This window comes from Oncorhynchus kisutch, linkage group LG19 (genome assembly GCF_002021735.2).
Source record: "Oncorhynchus kisutch isolate 150728-3 linkage group LG19, Okis_V2, whole genome shotgun sequence".
NCBI classification, from domain to species: domain Eukaryota; kingdom Metazoa; phylum Chordata; class Actinopteri; order Salmoniformes; family Salmonidae; genus Oncorhynchus; species Oncorhynchus kisutch.
Window position 1 is genome coordinate 18,924,104 of NC_034192.2, and position 24,278 is coordinate 18,948,381.

General features: G+C 40.9%; 1 protein-coding gene across 2 annotated transcripts in view; it reads right to left on the bottom strand.

Annotated features, from left to right (window-relative positions):
- Positions 1 to 23,876, bottom strand: part of LOC109865055 (DENN domain-containing protein 2A) — a 43,465-nt gene extending 19,589 nt beyond the window's left edge. For both annotated transcript variants that reach the window (XM_020453175.2, XM_031798131.1), the window contains exons 1-11: positions 23,519 to 23,876; positions 22,400 to 22,471; positions 20,476 to 21,767; positions 20,295 to 20,362; positions 20,112 to 20,209; positions 19,592 to 19,804; positions 18,883 to 18,976; positions 18,751 to 18,801; positions 18,395 to 18,606; positions 3,873 to 3,982; positions 2,146 to 2,215 (exon numbers count right to left, since the gene is read on the bottom strand). In XM_020453175.2, the coding sequence (XP_020308764.1) occupies positions 2,146 to 2,215; positions 3,873 to 3,982; positions 18,395 to 18,606; positions 18,751 to 18,801; positions 18,883 to 18,976; positions 19,592 to 19,804; positions 20,112 to 20,209; positions 20,295 to 20,362; positions 20,476 to 21,626 (2,067 nt within the window). In that variant the 5' untranslated portion in view covers positions 21,627 to 21,767; positions 22,400 to 22,471; positions 23,519 to 23,876. The remainder of the gene's footprint in view (positions 1 to 2,145; positions 2,216 to 3,872; positions 3,983 to 18,394; positions 18,607 to 18,750; positions 18,802 to 18,882; positions 18,977 to 19,591; positions 19,805 to 20,111; positions 20,210 to 20,294; positions 20,363 to 20,475; positions 21,768 to 22,399; positions 22,472 to 23,518) is intronic.
- Positions 23,877 to 24,278: the final 402 nt, after the last annotated feature.

Sequence of the window (24,278 nt, forward strand, 5' to 3'; positions counted from 1 at the left end):
GTGCTTGAATGGTAAAGACAGACCCAAGAAACACCCACATTAAACCACAATCCAAAGACAACCCATTTGGGCTTCAGTAATAGCCACTGCATTTCTTAATGAGCACCGGAACACATGCAGAATCAGTCTGTGCAGTTCACCTTTAACACAGGCTCAATCTAATAAATAAATAAATAATAAATAATATCAGTCACCTTTATTTATTTAACTAGGCAAGTCAGTTCAGTTATGAATTTTCAAGCCATTATGTGCTTTATGTGCTTGCTTTGATTACAAAAATGCTTCAAAATTCACAAGAAGTGATGTCAGCTGATGAAGATGATCTCATAGAACAAAACGCATAAGATCTCCTAAGACTGTGTTTACCACAGATATTATTTTCCAAAAACCCTACGAAAAAAACATTAATTTCTCCATAGACTTTGGACAACAAGCCATGGCGGAGTTAGTGCCTACAACAAAAAGCTATTACTATTGCTCTCTATTCTGAATGTAGCTTGTGAAAATCCACTCTGGCTGGCCAGCATAATGTGTTTTGATGCTGGTTGTTGCAAAGGCTGGTCACCTGCGAGAACACAGCGAAGGCTGGTCACCAGCAAAAACACAACAAACGCTGGTCACCAGCGAAAACACAATGAAGGCCGGTCTGCCAGCATAACCAGCTAGACCATGCTGATCAGACCAGCGTGACCAGTTAGACCATGCTGGTCATACCAGTTTGACCAGCATCTGAACAGCACTAACCAGCATAGACCAGCACTGACCAGCTTGAAATGTATGCTGGTCTATGCTGTTTTTTTCAGCAGGGTGAAAGAGACTGAGGATGTTTTCACAAAAATAACAACACACAAGCATCTACAACACTATACACACAGTAAAGCACACGCATAAGCACACACATACACACACATATTTCCGCTGAATCCATCTCAGGGAATAACTGTTTCCCACCAGTCCATCTCTATTTGCAGTATCATGGTTATTTACTCAGCTGACATCATAGATAGACAGTCACCGACAGGAAGTGGTTGTCTGTCTGTATGGTACACTATAGATATACACAAAAGTATGTGGACACCCCTTCAAATGAGTGGATTTGGCTATTGCAGCCACACCCATCGCTGACAGGTGTATCAAATCGAGCACACCCCATGCAATCTCCATAGACAAACATTGACAGTAAAATGGCCTGAAGAGCTGAGTGACTTTCATCGTGGCACCATCATAGGATGCCACCTTTCCAACAAGTCAGTTCATCACATTTCTGCTAGAGCTTCCCCGGTCAACTGTAAGTGCTGTTATTGTGAAATGGAAATGTCTAGGAGCAACACCAGCTCAGCCACAAAGTGGTAGGCCACACAAGCTCATAGAATTGGATCAGCGAGTGCTGAACACGTGGCGCATAAAAATCATCTGTTACCACACTCACTACCAAGTTCCAAACTTTTTCTGGAAGCATCATAAGCACAATAATGTTTGTTGGGAACTTCATGAAATGGGTTTCCATGGCCGAGCAAGCCTAATATCACCGTGGACAATGCCAAGCGTCGGCTGGAGTGGTGCAAAGCACCATTGGACTATGGAGCAGTGGAAACGCGTTCTCTGAATGATGATTCACGCTTCACTGTCTGGCAGTCCAACTGACAAATCTGGGTTTGGCGGATGCCAGGAGAACGCTACCTGCCCGAAATGCACTGCGACCCATGCCTAATCGCCCAACCTCAATAATGCTCTTGTAGCTAAATAGAAGCGAGTTCCCGCAGCAATGTTCCAACATCTAGTGGAAAGCCTTTCCAGAAAAGTGGAGGGGCAGACCAACTCCATATTAATGCCCATGATTTTGGAATGAGATTTTTTATTTTATTTTACCTTTATTTTACTAGGCAAGTCAGTTAAGAACAAATTCTTATTTTCAATGACGGCCTAGGAACAGTGGGTTAACTGCCTGTTCAGGGGCAGAACGACAGATTTGTACCTTGTCAGCTCGGGGGTTTGAACTTGCAACCTTCCGGTTACTAGTCCAATGCTCTAACCACTAGGCTACCCTGCCGCCCCAGGGTAGCCTAGATGTTCAATGAGCTGGTGTCCACACACTTTTGGGCAAGTAGTGTATATGTGTACTGAAGGAATACATGCAAAATGTACCAGTAGACGACGACAGTATCCAAACCTCCTGCTTCCATCTTCGCCAGTCAAAACAAAAGAGAACATTTCACTGTGGAAAAATAAAATACAATAAATGTATGTATAATATGCTTACAGGATTGTGATATAAACCCCCCAGAAAACATGTTCACATTGGTATGATGTGGGCCCAATGCAGGCAAACATATTGTCCCCATGCTGACTCCCCATATTGGGCCAATGTGCCTTTGCTCAACAGCTCCACGTTGGCCCCCAAGGCATTGGCCCAGTGTGACCAGCCCATATCTGATGAGGGCAGCCCTCACTTTGCCTGAAATAAGCCTGTCCTTTCCCAGCAAACATGTCCATATTAGAACGATGTGGGCCTATTGCGGACAAAAATATTGGCCCCATGTAAGCTGCCTATATTGGGCCGATACGCTGTTGCAATTTCATAGGAATATATTTATTTATAATTCATTAAACTTTATTTCAATGCATAAATTGCATAATTGTCAAGACGTAGAGGTATTTAAGGGATCATGGATGACCAAGATGTTTCTTTCAAAATATATTTTTACAAGAGAAACTGTTAAGTTTCTCATATATCACATTTGGCACTTATTTAAGTAATTTTATAGACCTCATCATTGGCAGTGCACAAGATCCCCCCAAAATGCCTCATCACACAACAGATCACAAAGTCACTGTTCAGTGTTTTAAGATTTTTATGAAATATGGCCAATAATTAATTACAATATGAGTGAAATAAATTAAAATTAAGCATGTTGAAAAGCAGCTTTTCTGTGAGTAGACCACTGATTGGCCAGCTAATCTATGACAAAATGGCAAGCATTTTTAATTGGTCTCTTTGACATACAAGTTTAAGATCTTTTAAGTGTTTTTTTCCCTCCTCCCAATGTAAGCTTTGGCCACAAATACATAGGATGTATAGGATGAGTCAACAACATTATTTTGTTATGAGTTAACATAATATGAACTTTTAAAAGTGAGATTTTCACAGGACAGGTACTATAAATTTCCCCGAAAATAATTGTGTGCTAACCATGCCTGACAAATATTGAAATGAGCCACTTGGTGTGGGCTAGCCCCTATTGGGCTTGGTGTGGGCTGGCCTGTGTTGGGCTGTAGTGGGCTAGCCTGTGTTGAGCTGTAATGGGCTAGCCTGTGTTGGGCTGGTGTGGGCTAAAATGTGTTGGGCTGTTGAAGGCTTGGCATGGGCTAGCCTGTGCTGGGCTGTTGTAGGCTAGCCTGTGTTGGGGTTGGCTAGCCTGTGTTGGGCTGTTGTAGGCTAGCACATATTGGGCTGGTGTAGGCTAGCCTGTGTTGGGCTGATTTGGGATTGGTGTAGGCTAGCCCATGTTGCGCTGATGTGGGATGGGTGTTGGATAACCTTTGTTTGGCTGGTGTAGGCTAGCCTGTGTTGGGCTTGTTGTGGGCTAGCCCGTTTGGGACGTTGTTGGATTGCTGTGGGCTAGCCCGTACCCACCTTGCCCACTGAATACCGACATGGGCCCAATGGGGTAATGTTTACTGGGCCACATAGTCTCCAAGGTCAGTATTTTGGTTCATGAGGTTAATAAGAGTAAAGTATGGTCCAGATCCATAATAAATAGCTAAATACATTCTATCTATAAAGTGCTTTTGTCAAACATTAGAACTGTGTATGATTACAAAGACATGTAGGCTATATTAGATTAGTGCATTACGAGTGTGATCCTGCTGACCTGGGGTAGTTCTCTACTGGCTTCAAGTCCTTAGCATCAGGGAAACAGAACTGGGGGATGATCCTTAGCTGATCCTCTGTCTCCTTCATGAACTTGAAGCTCCGCTCCAGCTGCAGAAAGAGCAGGACAAAACATCATAGTCTGGGTCAAAATACGAAATCCATCAAAAACTGAGTCTAATCCCGACCCAAATCAACACTTAGCCTTTAACATCTAAACACTTTCCGGAAGACCCATTGCAGATCTCAGAGAATTACCCAATGCTAAGACAATTGAAAGGTTAAGTGGAACCATCGACAGATTGCTAACTATCCTGTCACTTTAAAATTCACAAAATGTTTATACTCCCCAAAGTGCAATTTCTGTGCAGCATAATTTTATATCTGCAAATCGAAAAGGAGAAGGGGCTTGGTCAGGGCACATTTTCTGTCCAGGCACTCAAATCAAATCACATTCTATTTGACACACGCTTCGTAAACAATAGCTGTAGTCTAACAGTGAAAGCCTTACTTATTGGTCCTTTTCCAACAATACAGAGTTAAGATAAAGATATAGAATAAAACATGTAAATAGTAACGCGAGGAATAAATGCACAGTGAACAATAAAGAAAAAAGTGACATGGGACATATATACAGGGAGTACCAGTACCGTCAATGTACAATGTAATTGAGGTTAGCTATGTACATATACTGTATGTAGGGATGAAGTAACTAGGCAACAGGATAGATGATAGACAGTAGGAGCAGCATATGTGGTGTGTGTGACGTTAGTATGCATGTGTGCACGTGCTATAAAGTGCCTTCAGAAAGTATTCACACCCTGTCACGGCTTTCTTCCTGGGAAGGAGAGGCGGACCAAAACGCAGAGTGGTTAGAGTTCATGTTAATTTAATAAGGTAACTCAACAATGAACAGGATACAAAACAATAAACGTGAAACCCGAAACAGTCCTAACTGGTGCATAAAACACAAAGACAGGAAACAATCACCCACAAAATACCCAAAGAATATGGCTGCCTAAATATGGTTCCCAATCAGAGACAACGATAAACACCTGCCTCTGATTGAGAACCACTCTAGGCAACCATAGACTTTCCTAGACAACTAAACTGAACACAACCCCATTAATCTAATAAACCCCTAGACAAGACAAAACACATAAATCACCCATATCACACCCTGGCCTAACCAAAATAATAAAGAAAACAAAGATAACTAAGGCCAGGGCGTGACACACCCCTTGAATTTTCCCACATTTTATTGTGCTAAAAAGTGGGATTAAAATGATTTAAATATTTTTGGGGTCAAAAATCTACACAAAATACTCTTTAATGTCAAAGTAGAAGATTAATGAACATTAATGAAAAATAAAACAGTATCTTTAAAGTGGGGTGGATCAGCTTTAATATTGCATATATACATTCTATATACATTTTACTGACACAGTATATTTTACATTAGTTACCTTGTTTTTTTTGTTATTTTTAGTCCCACCCTTCAGCTCTATCTCTGAATACCATCCAGGTTTGATGTCTATTTTCCATATATTTCCAACTGTGCTGTTTCACAAATGTTCTCAACCTTTATACATTTTATGACAAAATATGGCTACTTTGAAGAATCTCAAATATAACATATATTTTGATTTGTTTAACAGTTTTTTGGTTACTACATGATTCCATATTGGTTATGTCATAGTTTTGATGTCTTAACTATTATTCTACAATGTAGAAAAAAGTAAAAATAAAGAAAAACCTTTGAATGAGTAGGTGTTCTAAAACTTTTGACCGTATATATAATAATAATAATATATATTTTTGTTGCCTATTTGCATTTCATTTTGTTAATAATACCTGTCAAATATCAGTTTGCAACAATGTAAAAACAAAAAGTTATTGAGTTAATAAATTCGCATACAAACATGGTCTCTTTTTTGGTTTCTTGAGTAAGGCAGCTCCAAAATGCAGGTGTTTCAGACCAGCTCAGTGCTTTCTGTGGTGGTGGGGCGGCCAACGGAAAATACTGAGCATAGGGGTTAGTAATGTTCTCTAGTTGCGGCATGATTGGCTCAGTGTTCTGTCACTCATGGGCACACTACATCAACGCAAAATCTACAGTGAGCTCAAAAATTCAAGCCCCTTGGGTGATTCAATAGAGTTACATTAGAAGTGCCCATCCAAGAAGGCTCATTGGCAACATATAAAATGACTTCAAATCACGCTATATCTACCATAGCTTTGATTGGACTTAGCTAGCAAGCTAGACAAGCAGTCATCGTCAAAAATCACATCGAAAATCTACTGGCATATCCTGTTCAATTCTTGTCATACGAAGAGAAATTATAGATAAGACATATCGGTGTTCATTGGACGTAAACATTACACACACAACCTATTGGAATTTGCAAATTCAACAATTAGTGGCTTGGAAGGAATCATTTGCTAACTGCAAGCATTGCAAATCAATCACTAGCCTGCTATTCAGTGGAGTGGTTGTGTGGTCCAAGTCTGGGTTTAAGGGTCTCTTTTCCAAGCTTAAAAGGATGAACATTCAACACCATGGGCCAGAAAAGTTTGAATACAATGGCCATGCTGGCAATCCAGCATGTCTTCTGTCGTGTTCAAAACAACTGGAAACTCTGAACTGGGAAATCTCAGACTTCAGTGAATTCAAGACAAGTGGGAACTAACTCTGAATACTTTTTGAACGGTCATCCAACTTGGATTTCCAAGTCATGAACTCGGGCCTCTTTCTAGAGCTCCGACCTAAAGTGCACTGACGTCATGATTCAACCTTGTTTTTTTTTCCAAAGAATGCAAGACTTTGATGACAAAGTTTGAGGACAAAATTTGACTACGACCGCCATGCTGTTCAAGTGAGCACAGCACAACAAGGTAAGTCCAACAATGTCTTGTATGCTGATGCATAAATGATGTAATATGCCAGGGAGATATGTATACTGTAGCTAGGAAATTAATACTAAGTGTACAGTGGGGCAAAAAAGTATTTAGTCAGCCACCAATTGTGCAAGTTCTCCCACTTAAAAAGATGAGAGGCCTGTAATTTTCATCATAGGTACACTTCAACTATGACAGACAAAATGAGAAGAAGAAAAATCCAGAAAATCACATTGTAGGATTTTTTATGAATTTATTAGCAAATTATGGTGGAAAATAAGTATATGGTCACTTACAAACAAGCAAGATTTCTGGCTCTCACAGACCTATAAATTCTTCTTTAAGAGGCTCCTCTGTCCTCCACTCGTTACCTGTATTAATGGCACCTGTTTGAACTTGTTATCAGTATAAAGGACACCTGTCCACAACCTCAAACAGTCACACTCAAAACTCCACTATGGCCAAGACCAAAGAGCTGTCAAAGGACACCAGAAATAAAATTATAGACCTGCACCTGGCTGGGAAGTCTGAATCTGCAATAGGTAAGCACCTTGGTTTGAAGAAATCAACTGTGGGAGCAATTATTAGGAAATGGAAGACATACAAGACCACTGATAATCTCCCTTGATCTGGGGCTCCACACAAGATCTCACCCCGTGGGGTCAAAATGGTCACAAGAACCTTGAGCAAAAATCCCAGAACCACACGGGGGGACCTAGTGAATGACCTGCAGAGAGCTGGGACCAAAGTAACAAAGCCTACCATCAGTAACACACTACGCCGCCAGGGACTCAAATCCTGCAGTGCCAGACGTGTCCCCCTGCTTAAGCCAGTACATGTCCAGGCCCGTCTGAAGTTTGCTAGAGAGCATTTGGATGATCCAGAAGAAGATTGGGAGAATGTCATATGGTCAGATGAAACCAAAATATAACTTTTTGGTAAAAACTCAACTCGTCGTGTTTGGAGGACAAAGAATGCTGAGTTGCATCCAAAGAACACCATACCTACTGTGAAGCATGGGGGATGGAAACATCATGCTTTGGGGCTGTTTTTTTGCAAAGGGACCAGGACGATTGATCCGTGTAAAGGAAAGAATGAATGGGGCCAAGTATCGTGAGATTTTGAGTGAAAACCTCCTTCCATCAGCAAGGGCATTGAAGATGAAACGTGGCTGGGTCTTTCAGCATGACAATGATCCCAAACACACCGCCCAGGCAACAAAGGAGTGGCTTCGTAAGAAGCATTTCAAGGTCCTGGAGTGGCCTTGCCAGTCTCCAGATCTCAACCCCATAGAAAATCTTTGGAGGGAGTTGAAAGTCCGTGTTGCCCAGCAACAGCCCCAAAACATCACTGCTCTAGAGGAGATCTGCATGGAGGAATGGGCCAAAATACCAGCAACAGTGTGTGAAAACCTTGTGAAGACTTACAGAAAACGTTTGACCTCTGTCATTGCCAACAAAGGGTATATAACAAACTATTGAGAAACTTTTGTTATTGACCAAATACTTATTTTCCACCATAATTTGCAAATAAATTCATTAAAAATCCTACAATGTGATTTTCTGGATTTTTTTTCTCATTTTGTCTGTCATAGTTGAAGTGTACCTATGATGAAAATTACAGGCCTCTCTCATCTTTTTAAGTGGGAGAACTTGCACAATTGGTGGCTGACTACATACTTTTTTTGCCCCACTGTATGTTTTGTGGGAAGCTGTTAGTAGCCCATGTGCCTCACGCTAATAATTTGGTCCCTTTCCCCCTTAACTTAGCGTACTATTCTGACTTGGTGCTGTACATGTAGCCAATAGTCTGTTTTAGAGAATTGTAATCATTGAATATTGTAAGTGATTTCATTGTCTGGTTATATGCCCCCTACGGTTCTGACTTGGTGTACAGGGAGAATACTGTAAGAACGGCCCATGTTCTGAATTTTGTCACTGTACATTTCAAAAGTGCTGAAAAAATAATTATATTGACTACTACTGTCCTAGCTTGCTCATTAATGTCTTAATCAAAATTACCGATTGCCTCTTATCCACTCGTTGTCCCCTTATATATACAGCATATATATATATATTTATTTTATTTAACCTTTATTTTACTAGGTAAGTCAGTTAATAAGAACAAATTCTTATTTTCAATGACTCCCTTATACCATAGTTTGTACATCTCAATTGTCAGTAGAAACCACATTTGTTTAAGCAAGTCAGCTATACAGTATCAGCTATGTTTTTTTAAGCAGGAAATGAGGCTGAATTAACTGTTTTGCTGCCAGACAAGGCTTCGCTAATGGCCAGGTGTAGCAGTGGTAAGGATTCACTCCATGGAGCTGAAAATAAAACTGCTGTTGGGACAGCTTTATGTAGGCCTTACCAGTTTGTGTGCACCATTTGTCATTGTTATAGTGCAATTAATGTATTGTTTAGTGTTGTGTTGTGTAGTGGCTTTGCTGGCATGCATCTAAAAAATATGTTTTTTTTGTTTGCACCACCAAGATGTACATGCTAAAATCGCCACTGGATATTGTATATAATAATAGCATCAACATACATTATTGTTTAAGGCTAGCGGGACAAATTCCGATGAAACTGGAAGGAGCGCAATTAAAATAAATAATTGTAAAAATGATGGATATTAAACATTTTACGTACATAGAAGTGTCCTATATTGGTTAAAAGCTTAAATTCTTGTCAATCTAACTGCACTGTTCGATTTACAGTAGGCTTTACAGGGAAAGCATGCCATGCGATTGTTTGAGGACGGCGCCCCACATCAAAATATTTGTCCAAGGAACAGGTTTCATAAATTCACAAATAGCGATTAAATATTCACTTACTTTTTGAAAATCTTCCTCTGATTTGTCATCCAAAGGGTCCCAGCTACAACATGTAGTGCCGTTTTGTTAGATGAAATCCTTCTTTATGTCCCAAAATGTCTGTTTAGTTGGCGTCATCGATTTGAGTAGTCCACTCGTTCAACAATGAATCCAGAAAGCTACCGCTAAACTTTGTTAAAACAAGTCAAAATACATTTCTACTTAATCCTCAGGTACAATAAAATGTAATTAAACTATAATATTTCATACAGAAAGAAGTATGTTCAATAGGAAAACGATATCAGCAGGTGCATGTCCTCTTCGTCGCACACGCATACATGAATTTCCAAGTCTGTGTCCCTGTAGTAAAATTCGCATTTCTTACTCTTTTTGGAAGAAACCAGCCTGAAACCTTGAACAAAGACTATTGACACCCAGTGGAAGCCATAGGAATTGCATAGTGGGAGCTAGATTATTTTATTTACCTATATGTTCCAATGGAAGAGCATGCATGGGCTATCAAAAAAATATCCTGTTGATTTTTCTTTGGATTTTCACCTACCATATCTATTGTGTTATAGTCTCCTACAGTATTTTATCATTTCTATAAACTTCAGAGTGTTTTCTTTCCAATGGTACCAATTATATGCATATCCTGGCTTCAGGGCCTTAGCAACAGGCAGTTTACTTTGGGCACATCAGTCAGGTGGAAATTGAGAAAAATAGACCCTTGCCTGAAGATGTTCTTAATTTAATTTCACATATATTTAATTGTTTCCAATTTAATTACATGTCATCTTTTGATTCAACCATAATACATAATAAGCATCATCAACAGGGGGGACCATATTGGGTGTACATGCACGTGAATGTGACTTAACTCCAGTCCTATTTATGATATAATTTACAAAGATTATACTATTTTAATGTATTATTTTTTTGCAAATAATGTTTTTTTTAATCAATTAGTATATTTGAGTTAAACAATAATATTTGTTGTAATATATGTTCTGTCTTTTATAGTGGATTAACCTGAAATTGTAACCAACTTGTATGGCATGTTTTAAAAATAACAATATTTTGGAGATTATTTCATTTTCAAATATCTGAAAGTGAGAGGTTTGAATCTGAATAAAGAGAAAAAGGCCATTCTTGAACACAGGGTGAGCCATTCTTACGAATATGCTAGAGAACCCATTTGAATTAAAGTGCTTTAATATTGAATCATTTCTGCCCTCCAAATTAATATTCATTATATATTTTTAATTTTGTCTGACTTGACATTCCAAATAAAATTTTATATTTTTTGCTCACATAAAAAACCTGTGATATGACTGTATGTAATATAGTGTATATCATAATTTAGTTCTAATCCAGATACTTCTCTGGATTAGAACTAAATTATGATATACACTATATTAGAACACTATCGAAACATAATTTAGATCCATGGAGGGATCCAAATTGTGGATTTAAAAGAAAACATGAATCATCAGCCTACAATGACACCTTTGTTTTTAAGCCCTGGATTTCTAGCTCCTTGATATTATTGATGGATCTGATTTTAATAGCAAAAATTTCGATGGCTATACATTTGCCGATGTGAACAACCTTGTTTTACTCCTCTTGACAGATTAATACTTTCTGAGAAGTAGTCATTATTTACTATTTTACACATAGGGTTCCTAACATAACTTTAACCCATTGTATAAGAGATTCTCCAAAATTGAAATATCCCGGGCATTTATATAGAAATGCCAGTCGTACTTTATCAAAATACTTTTCTAAGTCAGCTATGAATACCAGGCCCGGTTTCCCAGATTTTCAATAGTGTTCTATTGTTTCCAGTACTTGTCCTATATTATCTCTAATGTATTGTCCATGTAAAAAAAAACTGTCTGATTAGGTTTAATAATATCCAAGAATACCTTTTAAAATCTATGCGCTATGCATTTTGCTAGAATTTTTGCGTGTCAACACTGAAGTGTATGGGCCTCCAATTTTTGTAATGGACTGGATCTTTATATTACCACCTGGGTCACCTGGATCATGTTTCAGTAACAAGAATCAGACCTTCTTGTTGAGTATCTGATAATGTAAAACTTTTGTAGGAGTGGTTAAAACATGCTAATAACGGTCCTCTGAGTATATCAACAAATATTTGGTATTCCTCAACTGGTATGCCATCCAGCCCTGGAGTTTATAATAATAAATAAAGGCTATAATTGCATCAAGAAGTTCCTCCTCTGAAATGTGGCTTTCAAATTAGTCTTTCTGTACAGTTGTTAATTAACAGCTGTATTAATGGAAAGAAATCTTTACAATTAACTTTTTATATAACCTTCATTTAACTAGGCAAGTCAGTTAAGAACAAATTCTTATTTGCAATGACGGCCTACCCCGGCCAAACCTGGACGACGCTGGGCCAATTGTGCGTCACCCTATGGGACTCCCAATCACGGCCGGTTGTGATGCAGCCTGGAATCAAACCAGGGTGTCTGTATTGACGTCTGAAACACTGAGATGCAGTGCCTTAGACCGCTGCGCCACTCGGGAGTCCCAAACATGACATTACCTTTATGAATCACGGCCAGATGTGATCACGCTTATTAAAGTACTTTGCGTCCTCTTTCAATAAAATTGTTTGGTGAATCATGGGTCATTTGTTTAAGTAAATTATTTTTGGTAGCATGCTTAATATGTTGAAGATAAAAAAAATATTTGGTGCAATTTTCCCCATATTCCATCCAGTCCGCTTTATTTTTTATAATATATAACATTTGATCTTTCTTGAAAAAGTTCCTCCAGTTCTTTTTGTTTTTCCTCTAAATTGTTCTCTCTCTATGGGACAGTTTTTTTGCTATCTATATGTACTATTTCCATTGTTAATATGAACTCTTTTGACCTAAATGGCTTTTGTTTTAAAGATGAGTATTGAATTGCATGGCCTCTAAAGACACATTTGAAAGTGTCCCATACAATAATGGGATCTGCTGTATCTATGTTATGTTGGAAAAGTCAGTTATAAACTATTCTGTCCTGGTTAAAAACAAGTTATCATCCAACAGCCTTTGATTACATTTCCAATATCCTCACCAATGTGGAAAATCTTTAAGAGTGATGTAAATTTCAATTATTTGATGGTCCGACCGCATTCTGTCCCCTATCAACACATTTTAAACTTTTGGAGCCAGCGAGAATGACATAAGAAAGTAGTGAAGACAACTAGCTTGATTGAGCCTATTAAATCAAATCAAAGTTAATTTGTTACGTGCGCCAAAAACAACAGGTGTAGGTAGACCTTATGCTTACATACAGGCTCTAAATAGTGCAAAAAAGGTATTAGGTGAACAACAGGTAAGTAAAGAAATAAAAACAACAGTAAAAAGACTGAACAATAACAGTAGCGAGGCTATAAAAACAGCTAGGCTACATACAGACACCGGTTAGTCAGACTGATTGAGGTAAGCCAATGTGCAGGAGCACTGGATGGTCGGGCCAATTGAGGTAGAATGTACATAAATGTATAGTTAAAGTGACTATGCATATATGATAAACAGAGAGTAGCAGCAGCGTAAAAGAGGGGTTGGAGGGGAACACAATGCAAATAGTCCGGGTAGCCATTTGATTACCTGTTCAGGAGTCTTATGGCTTGGGGGTAAAAACTGTTGAGAAGCCTTTTTGTCCTAGACTTGGCACTCCGGTACCGCTTGCCATGCGGTAGTAGAGAGAACAGTCTATGACAGGGGTGGCTTTGGTCTTTGACAAATTTTAGGGCCTTCCTCTGACACCGCCTGGTGTAGAGGTCCTGGATGGCAGGCAGCTTAGCCCCAGTGATGTACTGGGCCGTACGCACTACCCTCTGTAGTGCCTTGCGGTCGGAGGCCGAACAATTGCCGTACCAGGCAGTGAAGCAACCAGTCAGGATTCTCTCAATGTTGCTGCTGTAGAACCTTTTGAAGATCTCAGGACCCGTGCTGATGTGCACTCTTCACAACTGAGTGGGGTGTATGTGTACCATGTTAATTCGTCAGTGATGTGGACACAGAGGAACTTGAAGCTCTCGACTCCCTTCACTACAGCCCCTTCGATGTGGATGGGGGCGTGCTCGCACCGTCGTTCGTTTTCTGTAGTCCACGATCGGCTCCGTTGTCTTGCTGATGTTGAGGGAGAGGTTTTCCTGGCACCACACTGCCAGTTCTCTGACCTTCTCCCTATAGAATGCCTCATCGGTTATCAGTCTTACCACCATCGTGTCATCAGTAAACTTGATGATGGTGTTGGAATTGTGCATGGCCACACAGCCCTGGGTGAACAGGGAGAACAGGAGAGGACTAAACACCCACCCCTGAGGGACCCCGTGTTGGTCAATGTGGCGGATCTGTTGTTCTCTACCCGCACTGCCTGAGTGTGGCCCGTCAGGAAGTCCAGGATTCAGTTGCACAGGAAGGTGTTCAGAGCTTGATGATGAGCTTGGAGGGGTCCATGGTGTTGAATGCTGAGATGTAGTCAAAGAACAGCATTCTTATGTAGGTATTACCTTTTGTCCAGGTGGGTAAGGGCAATGTGGAGTGCAATAGAGATCATCTGTGGATCTGCTGTTTTCAGTCAGGATCTCAGCGATGACTGCCTCATTGCCTGCATCCGCTATGGGTCCACAGTCAAACAACCACCCCTCATCACTGTTGGGGCAGTGCACAAATTGGAGTGGGTTCAGGGTGTCTGGGATGATGGTGTTGATGTGAGCCATGACCGGCCTTTCAAAGCATTTCATGGCCACAATCCAATGAGCATCAGAGTCAGCATAGTAGGATTCGATCTTGGTCCTGTAATGGCGCCTTGCCTGTTTTATGGCTAGCCGGTGGTCGTTGTGGGATTTCTTATAAGCGTCTTGATTAATGTCTCGCTCCTTGAAAGCGGAAGCTCTAGCCTTTAGCTTAGTGCTAATGTTCGCTGTAATCCATGGCTTCTGGTTGGGTTATGTACGTACAGTCACAATGGGGATGACGATGTCGATGCACTTACTTATGAAGCTGGTGACTGATGTTGTAAATCTCAGAACATATTCCAGTCTGTGCTATAGCGAAACAGTCCTGTAATTTAACATCTGCTTTGTCAGACCACTTCCGTATTGAACTACGCTCGCTTCGAGGCAAACAACACATTACCTCCTGTTTGAGTTTTTGGCTTGTAAGCAGGAATCAGGAGGATCGAGCTATGGTCTGATTTGCCAAAGGGAGGGCGAGGGAGAGCCTTGTAAGCATTTCTGTGTGTGGAGTAAATGTGATCTAGAGTTTGTTGCCTCTAGCTGCACAGGTGACATGAGAACGTGTTCTCAACTTGCCTACCTGGTTAAATAAAGGTAAAATAAAATAAATAAATAAATGCTGGTAAAAATGAGGTAAAACGGATTTCAGTTGTCCTGCATTAAAATTACCGGCCATGAGAAATGTCACCTCTGAATGTGCTAATCGAGATTGCACCTTCGACAACAAAACACTCACGCTCATCTCATACTCATCTTTAAAACAAAAGCGATTTAGGTCAAAAGAGTTCATATGTGACCCGATTCAGGAAACTAGATGTATGTCACAAGTCTCACTTCACAGGAAAGTCGTTTTACGTAAAACATGTTTTTCTTATCAAAATGCATTTTTTTGGGCAGAAATGCTTTCTTGAACATGTGAGCTTTCATGTGCCTTAATAACAAACTCGTATGCCATCTGTAAATATGAATAAAATTGTTAACCTTTTGTGAGTAGGGGGCAGTATTTTCATTTTTGGAAAAATAACGTTCCCGCAGTAAACAGGATATTTTGTCAGGACAAGATGCTAGAATATGCATATAATTGACAGCTTAGGATAGAAAACACTCTAAAGTTTCCAAAACTGTAAAAATATTGTCTGTGAGCATAACAGAAAAATCCAATCCGGAAGTGCCTCATGTTTTGAAAGCGCTGCGTCCCAATGTGTCCCTATTGAGCAGTGAATGGGCTATCAACCAGATGACTTTTTCTCCATATTCCCCAAGGTGTCTACAGCATTGTGACGCAGTTTTACGCACTTATGTTGAAGAATACCCGTAAGCGGCTACATTGCGCAACTGGTCACCTGATGGCTCCCAGAGTGATTCTCACGTAAAATACAGGAGGTAGCTATTATTCCAATCGGTCCTAATGAAAAACCAATTGTCCCGGTGGATATATTATAAAATAGATATTTGAAAAACACCTTGAGGATTGATTTTAAACAACGTTTGCCATGTTTCTGTCGATATTATGAAGCTAATTTGTAATATTTTTAGGCGTTTTCATGACTGCAATTTCCGGGCGATTTCTCAGCCAAATGTGAAGAACAAACGGAGCTATTTCGCCTACAAAAATAATATTTTTGGAAAAAAGGAACATTGGCTATCTAACTGGGAGTCTCGTGAGTGAAAACATCTGAAGCTCATCAAAGGTAAACAATTTAATTTGATTGCTTTTCTGATTTCCGTGACCAAGTTACCTGCTGCTAGCTGGACAAAATGCTATGCTAGGCTATCGATAAACTTACACAAATGCTTGTCTAGCTTTGGCTGTAAAGCATATTTTGAAAATCTGAGATGACAGGGTGATGACAGCTGTGTCTCAATATATTTCACTTGTGATTTTCATGAATAGGAATATCTTATAGGAATATTTATGTCCGTTACGTTATGCTAATTAGTGTCAGTCGATGATTACTCTCCCTCATGCGGGATGGGGAGTCATTAGAGGTTAAATTACGAGCCTTGTTGGTTAAGCCACAGAAAAAGTCAGCAACCTTCCCACTAGCCATGATTGGCTGAGATAATGAGTGGGCTGGACATGCCGAGAGAGGAGTTCGGATTGGTATGCCATAGAATCAGTCTGTGTTGGTAATCCTGTCGAACGCGTCTTTAAAAAAACTGTATTGTGTAGTGGAGCTGCATAAGTGTGGCTCTCCACTTTCTGGAGGATCAACTTTTGAAATCAGTGGAATTAGAGTATGATAGCTAAAGAGATGGAGGAAACACCTTTCTCCAGATTATATCTTCAAACTATGGGCAACCATGGCACGGCATTCCTGACAGGGAGACGCGTCCATGCACGATGTAGTTTACAGGTAAGATAGACTAGCGTTAGCTTTTTAGATATTACACATTTTCTAATTTTGACAGGAAGTGGTTTAATTTCAAGCTAAAATGTACCGTTAGCTGTATAAAATGTATAAGTTAGAGCTAACGTTAGCCAGCCTGCTCCCTAACTGACGTTATTATTCATTTCCCAGAGCCGTGTGCTGTTCTAGTTAGAGCCTAATGTTAGCTAGCTAACGTTAGCCAGCTGGCTCCCTAACTGACGTTATTATTCATTTCCCAGAGCCGTGTGCTGTTCTAGTTAGAACCTAATGTTAGCTAGCTAACATTGAATATGGTTCGTTAGCTCCCAGCACTGTGGCATTGTTGGCACTGTTTACTGTTTAACTTGCTAACGTTGGCTGGTTGGCTCGTTAGCTAACGTTACGTGATATGTGTACAACACCCGTTGAATATGGCCAGTGTCAGTAAACATCGGTAAAAAAGAGTAATGAAATTGCTGCCAGCAGAGCTGGTTAGGCTGTTTTCATGTTATCCAGAGGTAAACAAATCATCGGCCAGAGCGTCAAATGTGCGCTTCAAGAGCGAAACGAGATGGGTGGGGCTAAAGCTTAGGGTGTGAACGATGCTGAATGGGTGTAGACAAAGAAGTGCTCTTCACTAGATAGCAAAACATTAAAAGGAGATTTTCTCAAAAGTGAGTTTACAAGTGGAACAACTTTCGAAGCAGAATTGCTTTCCCATTGTTCCTCAAATGCACTGTATGATATTCCATTTTGTCTCTACTTTTATATAATGTTTTAAAAAAAATCACATTTTGCTACATAAGACCAAATCCAGATGGTGAGTCGTATATCAACAATGGAAATAGAGGGACTAACAGTACAGATAGATAGCAATAAAACTGTCCCATAGAGGTACAGAATAAGTTAGAGGAAAACCAAAAAGAACTGGAGAAACTTATTCTAGAACGATCAAGTGTAATATATTATAAAAAATAAAGCGAACTGGATGGAATATGGGGAAAATCACCAATTTCAAAAAAAATCTTTAACATAGAAATGCTACCAAAAATAATTTACTGAAACTTGTTACAAATGAAGGAGTTAATCGCGGTCTACATGCTCGCTGACGTAATCTCCTTATGACGTGGCGTCGCTTGTGTCACGTCCACTCCCGCTTCCCCACTACAGCCCTCGACATCATCAGTTTAATAACCACCGGTCCTGGCAACCCATCTTTACGCACACAAGAGTCTCGTCATCAGTCACACCTGAACTTCATTACTCCCTTGATTACCTACTCTTTATTTAGCACTCTTCAGTTATCAGTCAGCAAGTAGTATCGTTAGTGTTTCCATGTCAGACGTATCTTTTGGTTTGTATCATTCCATAACTGCACCTGCTTCCTGACTCCCTGCATCTATGTTACAGCTTGCCTCTTTTTTTTCTCCACCGCTTCCTCTTTCAAGTCCTGGGATCAGGGTCCAGAGTAAGCAGAACGTCCAGGGCTGTCGACTTGTTAAAGTAGAAATCTTCATCCAAATCGAGGTTATTGATCACTGTTCTGATGTCCAAAAGCTGTTTTCGGTCATAGGAAATTATGGCGGAGACATTATGTGCAAAAAAATGTAAGATCAGCATAGAAAATAATGAAAAAAAACAGCAGGAGCCTCTAAGACGGCAGCCCCATGTTCAAACTCCATTCTCCTCACCTTGAGGGGAAAGTGCTGTGTGACCTCCGGCAGGTAGTGGACGCCAGCCTTGGTGCTGTGCAGCGCCACAACCAGAAAGTACTCAAAGAGCTGGCGTTGATGTAGCTCCTTCAGATTCCTGGTGAGGTCCAGAGAGCTGTGTTTGTTACAGTACTGACCCTCACCCGGCTGGCTCAGGATAGACTGGACTGAGGACATGCGCTGCCGATGGGCTGTGAGAGGGGAAGGAGGGTATGGAAGGAAAGGAAGGAAAAGCAAAGGTAATGAAGGAGAGGGGTAGAAAAAGGGAAGATTAATTTGATACTGACAGAAGCACTTTATGGAATTGTGAAAGATGTCAGTTGGTCACATAGTACCTTTAGCCCTGTCCTCTGTCTCACTCTCTGAGTCAGTGTTTTCATCTGTGACTGCAACAAAAATGAAAAAAGTGTTACAAAATGGAGAGCATCGAAATAATGTTTTGGGGGTTGAAAGAATCTCACAATCACCTCTCCCTGAGCTGGTCTCAGCAATGTGATAGACCCTCCTCAGATGTTTCTTTCCAACACGAGCCTCAAAGATACTGTTGATTTTAAGCACATCCTGTTGGAAGAATGAATGTTAGAAATATCAATATTGGATATACACTGAGTATACAAAACATTAAGAATACCTTTCCATGACATAGACTGACCAGGTGAAAGCTATGATCCCTTGTTGATGTTACTTGTTAAATCCACTTCAATCAGTGTAGATGAAGGGGAGCAGACAGGTTAAAGAAGGATGTTTAATAAGCCTTGAGACAATTGATATATGGATTGCTTATGTGTGCCATTCAGAGGGTGAATTGGCAAAACAAAATATTTAAGTGCCTTTTGAACGGGGTATGGTAGTAGGTGCCAGGCGCACCGGTTTGTGTCAAGAACTGCAATGCTGCTGGGTTTTTCACACTCAACAGTTTCCCATGTGTATGAACTGTGTGAAGCATTGGAGACAACATGGGCCAGCATCCCTGTGGAACGCTTACGACACCTTGTAGAGTCCATGCCCCGATGAACTGAGGCTGTTCAGAGGGCAAAGGGGGGGAGGGGGTATGCAACTCAATATTAGCAGTGTGTTCCTAATGTTTGGTATACTCAGTGTATAGGAGAAGGAGAGGAGACGAGGAGAGGAGAGGAAGCCACTTAAGACTATTGAGATTCTCCCACAGTCTCTTACCATTGGTATCCTCCTGCAGGCGTGGTTATAGGAATCTCCTCCAGACAGCCAGTGGGGCAGCTCATCTGCGCTGTGAGGGGTGGACTGGGGGCTGAGCCGGGGGGGAGATGCTACTCCACTATCACTACGGTGATGGTTGGTCTTACGCAGATCTGGACGCTTGAAGCTGCAACTCCCACCAGAGTTCTGTCTGAAGAAACCAGGCCTGGAGATCTGCACAGAGACTAGAAATAATCAGATCAATCTGTGAAGTAAAGTAAGTCATAAGCTAATGTAAAGGACATCACACTGCTTGCTTAGCGAGTACCGCTTCCTCCTGATTTGGCTCATGAGACTCAAACTCAAGATCTCTGCCCCGCAAACACACACATCTTACCCAGTCATGCCACTGAAAAGCTGGCTATCCAACAGCGCATGTGGAGACACTTCAGGCTGAGGAGTGAGCATCACAGATCCCCATCTGCTACACCGACACAAACTGTCATGACTGTTATGTCATCATTAAAACAGTGTTATGTACCTTGGAGCATTCTGACCCAGGAGAGGAAGGTAGAGAAGGTTGTGATGAGCACTGACTGGATACCTCAATGTCCTCATATGGATTCTCCTTGGAAGAGTCTGCAGGAAGACCAAAGATAATTAAACACTATTGAATTTAGTTCAAATTATTATTTGTGAATAGATCAGTTTTTTTATTCTTCACCTGTAATAATTTCATAATGATGATAAGGCGGATGACATGATGGAATGTCCTCAAACTCAAATGATTTCCTGCGAAGGAGCAAAAGAAAGGGGGAAATACTTAGAATATATTGTGTGTATGTTTAAATGAGAGTGAATTAATTACTGTTAGTGTGAATTTAGTGTTGTCTGTTCTATTTTACCTCTTGGGGTTGTCTCTATCTCTTTGTCTGTCTGTCCTGGGTCTCCTGTAGATGTTGGGGGAAGGCTGGTTGGACAGAGGTGGAGGGGAGATGGAAGGCAGTGGGGGCAGATTCCTCTGCCCTTTCCCATGTCTCGGTAATGAGTGGGTCCTCGCTTCAAATTTGGAGAGGTGCTGAAAGGTACGTTGCTGGAAGGTGCGCTGGGGTTTGGGGACCGGGTTTATGGGTGGTGACCCTGGCTCTGTGTACACATTCTGCAGGTCTCGTCCCTCTTGCCCACCTTGCCTTGACTCCCCAAACATCTCGTCAGCATCCAATGTTCCTAAAATGGATTCTATCTCTCTTCTCTTGGCCTCTACATGTGTATCTCTGCTAGGTGGGCAGAAGTAGTTGCCAGGTAGCTCTAGAGGACTCTTGCTGGGGTTCTCCTCCCTCATGGTCTGCTCCAGCTTCTTGAAGAGAGTGAAGACGGCTCTCTGCTCCACCAGTCTCCTACCGTTGTCTTTCTTCAGCATCCCCATCACCTGCTCCTTCACAGGCTCCACAGTAGGCCGAGAAACCCCTGCCCTTCCTATGATCGCATTCCCAAGGTTCTGCTGCTTTTCCCTGCTGGCCAGCCTGCTGCAGTGTCCTTTATGCTGCTCCTCGGAGGGTCTGACATCCTTCTGAAGGGATTCAGTTATTTTCACAGTAGTGTCCTTTACATGCCCCACAGGCGAGGTAGTCCTCGAATTCCCAGCCATTTCTACATTATCTTTCTCATGGTTCTGCTGTGTCTCCTTGCTGGCTGGTCTACTCCAGTGCTCCATGGTGGGTCTGGAATCAATCTTTTTTAGGGATTCTGTTATTTTCCCAATAGGAACTGTAGTGACTGTTGGGGAGATATGCTCTATGTTCTCCTTCCCATTGTTCTTCTGCTTCTCCCTGTTGGTTGGTCTTTCACAGTCCTCAATGGTGGGTTTGGAATCACTCTTAATTAAGGAGTCAGTTCTTTCCACAATACTCTGAGTGGGTGTAGTTGTAGCTGTTGTTAATGTTGGGGATGGGGAAGACTCCTTTCCTTCCCACTTTGAGATCTTGTCTTTGATGGTCGCATGGGGAGGTTTGGAGAGTGTTCTGCCCCCAGCCAAGGTGTTCCTCTCAGCCTGCATAGTTATGCTTGGGACCTCCAGCAGGTTGTTTAGGTTGTTTAGGGAGATGAGGGGCAGATTGGTTGCCCTTCCCTGTCCTGGCACTGCCCTGGCCTGTTGTTAGGGTCTGTAGGTGCACTGTCCCCTTTCAGAAGGCCACGTCTGAAATATCAGTCCAAATGGTAGTCAACACAACGGCTACTAAACCATATTAACACAGGCAACTAAAACTTTTAGACCTCAAACACAACCTTGAATTTTCAATTCAGGCAAAATAGACTTTAAAATATATTGTAGACCTCAAATTCTCCATTTAGTCAACATAAAAAGACAATAACAACAGGACTCATTTAAGGAACATTCCAGTCTGTTCAGTCATTGATGGGAAAGTCAGGGTCTTTAGTCTGGCGGTAGCATAAATGTCATGAGGACAGGCCTGTGACCGACCATATCCTTCTCACAGAGCTTCAGTAAACAAACACATACTTGGACCAGAGCCACATGGACCAGAGCCATCTAAAACTCTTTTGTTTTAGATGGAAATAAGCAAATAGATTAAATAAGCATTCTGAACCCAAATAAAAACTTAACAGTCGTTAATTAAAGAGAAACTGAATTAGTTGTATGTGTGTTGATGGTTTTGAATTGGGAAGTGTATTTGTAGTTGAAAGAATAGTATGGCTTAAGGGGAACCACTTTACATTGTAACCATGATCTTCTTGGTGACTTTTCTTTTTCTATGGACCCATAAATATTCCCCCAACATTACAGGTCCCCACTCTCATCATACTCACTTGTTAACAATTTGGTAAAGGCAGTCCTGCCCTGCAGTCATCCTGCTAGCAGACTCCATTCTCAGCATACACCTGTAGAGAGAGAGACAGGAAGATAGAGACAAGTTTCAAATTACAGTTACACACAAAGGGATACTGCATAAAAAAGAGAGAGAGAGAGATCAGATATTTTGGATTCCCTCAATCCTAGTTCTAGTCATGCAGATATGTCTATGAAGCTCATAAAATCACTAGCCAGACATCTAGAGTCGAGGCATCTCTGTCCCAGTGAGACTGAATCAGTGTAAGAATAGTATCCTATAACTGATTTTCCACCTCTCATTCATTCCTCACATCTGGTTTCCTACAGTATTTTGCACAGCCAGTTAAGTCTCATACAAAACCATGACAAAAATAGTTCAGATCCCATGAGGGGCTAAGTCAGCACACAAATAAAACATTTGAGTCACAAATAACTATTGGAGAGGGAGTACTGATACGTTTGAACCCCTGTCACTGTCACAATGGCAAATGGAAATGCTTTAACCACTCTATGAGACTCTACTCTGTCTCTGTATCTCAGTTCTCAGGGCATTGTCTCTCAGTTCACGGGCTTCTGAGAAGATCTTGGGTAGAGTTTCCCAAGCAGACCCTTTTAGACCGCATGTCTGCCACTTGAATAATGTTTACATCACTCATGTCATATGAATGTACTGTATTTTATACCATCTATTGTACCTTGCCTATGCGCTCGGCCATTACTCATCCATATATTTATATGTTCATATTCTCATACATCCCTTTAGATTTGTGTGTATTAGGTAGTTGTTGGGGAATTGTTGGATTACTTGTTAGATATTACTGCACTGTCGGAACTAGAAGCACAAGCATTTCGCTACACTCCCACCATGTGTATGTGACCAATAAAATGTGATTTGATGCTGTTATACTAAGTCGTAGATAAGTTGAAAAAGCACCAGGGGTTCACATACTGCTGGATATACAGCAGGACATACATAATATTGCATTATTCTCGTTTATCAACCTTGTAGAGGTCCTAGAATTTTGACACAGGACAAGAAATGAATACAATATTATCAAACTCAGCCAATGCACAAATCGTCATCTAGTCGTCCTTACCTTTCTCTGTTGCACATAGCTTGTGAGTCTACCAGTGGAACAGGAGCTCATTTCCACATCAGTGACCCTTGATACAACAGCATCATTATCCATGACTTCCTCAATCACAAGCAGGTCAACTCCTCTCTCATATACTATATGTTGCCATACTAAGATCTGCCTCTCCTTTCCCACGACTCCAACACTAGTCATCAATCATCTCTCACACACTGTGGAAAACATCTCCTGGCTTATTATGAAGAAGTGTATCTCAAAGGTTGCATCAAGTCCAACGCAGCTCCAAGGCTTTAGTAGTCTGATTTAGTATTTCCCTCTATATGCTTTATTTGCCATGTATCCTAAAGGAATAACTGACCCCTTTCTCCTAAACTCGCTCTCCCACTATAGCTGCAGACCCCTCCCACTCTTACACAATGGTCCCTTCCCAGCTAACTGAAAGTTCTGGTTCCTCTCCACCACTTCTCATCTTAAGCTAGATCATTGGACATTTTAGCTGGCTGAGGTTCAGTTGACTTGCAATGTAATAGGTTCAAATTAATTCATCCACTGTGCAGGGATTATTCACTTTTCTGTCAAGAAGTTCATTTCTGTAGGAAGGATTTTGCTTTACTGTTCCGAGGTCATTGTTTCCATTGGTCTGTTTCTCTACCTCTATCTGCTGTTTATTGTGGTTACGGCAACTTGAAGTTCATAACTATTTCATAACATGATGATTAGGCCAAACTTATCGATTTAAATTAGTAAACAACTGCTAGTCCAA